Source organism: Bufo gargarizans, chromosome 10 (assembly GCF_014858855.1).
Source record: "Bufo gargarizans isolate SCDJY-AF-19 chromosome 10, ASM1485885v1, whole genome shotgun sequence".
NCBI classification, from domain to species: domain Eukaryota; kingdom Metazoa; phylum Chordata; class Amphibia; order Anura; family Bufonidae; genus Bufo; species Bufo gargarizans.
Window position 1 is genome coordinate 43953087 of NC_058089.1, and position 2610 is coordinate 43955696.

The following is a 2610-nucleotide window of genomic DNA, read 5'->3' on the forward strand; positions in this document are numbered from 1 at the left end:
TTTTTTCCGTCATGGCCCACAATGGAAGTCAATGGGAACGGATCCGTTTTCTCTGGCACAATAGAAAACTGATCCGTCCTCCATTGACTTTCAATGGAGTTCATGACGGATCCGTCTTGCCAATGTTAAAGATAATACAACCGGATCCGTTCATAACGGATGCAGATGGTTGTATTAATTATCAGTAACGGAAGCATTTTTGCTGAACCCTGCCGGATCCAGCAAAAACGCTAGTGTGAAAGTAGTCGTCCGGCTGCACTGCGTTAAAACAAACACAAAGAGGGAGATTTATCTAAACTGGTGTAAAGTTGAACTGGTTTAGTCGCCCATAGCAACTAATCAGATTCCACCTTTCATTTTTAGAGGTTGCTATGGGCACCTAAGCCAGTTCTACTTGCCACCATCTTGATAAATGTCCCCATTGTGGTGGCACAGGTTCAATCACAGCAATCCCTGTCACATATTCCCGTCTTACACCACTGTAGACGCCTGTACGTTTTCTTTCCGGGATTTTCTGTAAAACAATGCTGTTCCTTACCAAAACTACGAAGAAACACTTGAACAGAAAGTTCCAATTAAATAACATTTTCACAAGCACGCAAGTGAATCTCAATGACGAAAACTCTCCTGCCACGATGTAATCTTACGTAGCCAGACCACAAAGGGTTAAATAATCCACGGAGCGCGCGGGTCCGCCCGGGGGTTGGATTAGCCGGGCTTCAAGGGGCGGAGCTTATGAGGTCCGGCCTCTCCTCAGCCACGTGATGAGCTCGTGTCCTGTGGTCAGATGCGATGGAGCTACAGGGAGGTAGGTCCGTCCCCGGGGTCACACACGGGGGTAGAGCAGGGGCTGGACCCTGTCAGGTAGGTGTGCGGGGAGGAAGAGACAACTTACAGGCTTTAGTGTGGAGCTGTACCCTAGATGACTGCTCCTCAGCTGCTGAGTCCTCCCGTGTCAGGTGCAGTCCCAGCAGTGGTGGCACAGCAAGGTGTGAGCTCCTGAGGAGCTGCAGTGTGGCCCCTGGGGTACATTCTCACTAGTGTGCATTGGGGGTGATACAGTGAGGGACAAGACCACCCCTGTAGGGCTCTGTAACACAGGCTGATATACTGTGCCCCTCTGGGGTCCATGTTGGATGCTGTTCACATTGGAGGTTCTCCACCCTTTATGCAGTACGTGGCATCAATCACTCCCAGGAAGGAGCTCCGCGCATGGGAATTTACACAGTTACCCTTGCCTGCAATGGAAGCTGTATTGTATTAGCACTATACTCCCCCTAGTGGTGGCTGCATGAAAAGGCAGCATTTTATGGTGTTCTGCAGGATTTTTGGGTGTATTTGTAATTGAGGCTATTTATGCAGAATGTGACTTTTTTTTTTTCAGCTCAACAGCAAACGGTGACCCTCAATAATGGGGTGACAATGCCCCTCCTCGGCCTGGGCACCTTTCGCATGCGAGGACTAGAAAACGTCACCCAGGCTGTCGATACTGCGCTGGAATGTGGGTACCGCTCATTTGACACGGCCTCAGTCTATCGTAATGAGGGAGAGCTCGGCCAGGCCCTGCGCCAGCTCATGCCTAAATACGGCCTAGGTCGTTCTGATATCTTCATTACTAGCAAGTTATCACCTGCAGATTTAGGCCCCGGAGCCCGCGAGGCTTGTTTGAAGAGCCTGGCTGAGCTGGGATTTGATTACTTGGATCTCTATCTCATTCACTGGCCAGGGAAGCAGGGTTGGCGAAGTGACGATGCCCGTAACCGGGCAGCTAGAGAAGAAAGCTGGAGAGCCTTGGAAAACCTGTATGACATTGGCGCCATTAAGGCACTGGGCGTGTCTAACTATACGGAGGCTCACCTGACACAGCTGCTGGAGTCAAGCAGAGTGCCCCCCGCTGTGTTACAGGTGGAACTTCATCCACGGCTCCCACAAGCTGCTCTTCTCCGTTGGTGTAAACCGAATGGGGTTCACCTACAAGCTTATTCTTCCCTGGGCTGTGGGCATCTTTTAGGGGATGTAGACGTATGCAAAGTGGCAACCGCACATGGACGCACCCCCTCCCAGGTATTACTCAAGTGGGCACTCCAGCAAGGTGTTGGAGTTATTCCTAAAGCTTCTACACCAGCAAGAATAAAGGAGAATGCTGAAGTCTGGGATTTTGAGCTGAGTAGTGAAGAAGCTGAACTGCTAAAGGGTGATGGCACAGAGAAGAAATACTGCTGGGATCCTACGGTAGTGGCGTAGCATCGTCCAGTCTGTCATCCGTCTGCTTGCTTTGGACATGTTTACTTGACTGTTTGCTTTTTCTCCCCAAAAAACGGAGCTAATCCCATCAAAGAGAAATAGAAAAGGTTTCAAGACTTTTTTTTTCTGCCCATTGTCATTTGTTGGGGGGAAAAAATAAAAATAAAATATGTGTGTGAAACTTAAAAAATTAGAATATCGTGCAAAGTTCATTTATTTTCGTAATGTAACTTAAAAGGTGAAACTAATATGAGAGAGACTCATTACATGCAAAGTGAGATATTTCAAGCATTTATTATGGCTTACAGCTTATAAAAAACCCAAAGCCATAATCTCAGGTCCCCTTTGCTCAGGCAGTATGGATTA

The 2610-nt window shown here is 48.4% G+C and overlaps 1 protein-coding gene across 1 annotated transcript; it reads left to right on the top strand.

Annotated features, from left to right (window-relative positions):
* The first annotated feature begins 729 nt into the window (after window positions 1-729).
* Window positions 730-2363, top strand: LOC122920844 (uncharacterized oxidoreductase YtbE-like). Its single transcript, XM_044270606.1, has 2 exons — window positions 730-808; window positions 1385-2363. Exons 1-2 carry the CDS (start codon window positions 793-795, stop codon window positions 2242-2244), a joined length of 876 nt encoding a protein of 291 aa, XP_044126541.1. The 5' UTR covers window positions 730-792; the 3' UTR covers window positions 2245-2363.
* The last annotated feature ends 247 nt before the right edge of the window (window positions 2364-2610 follow it).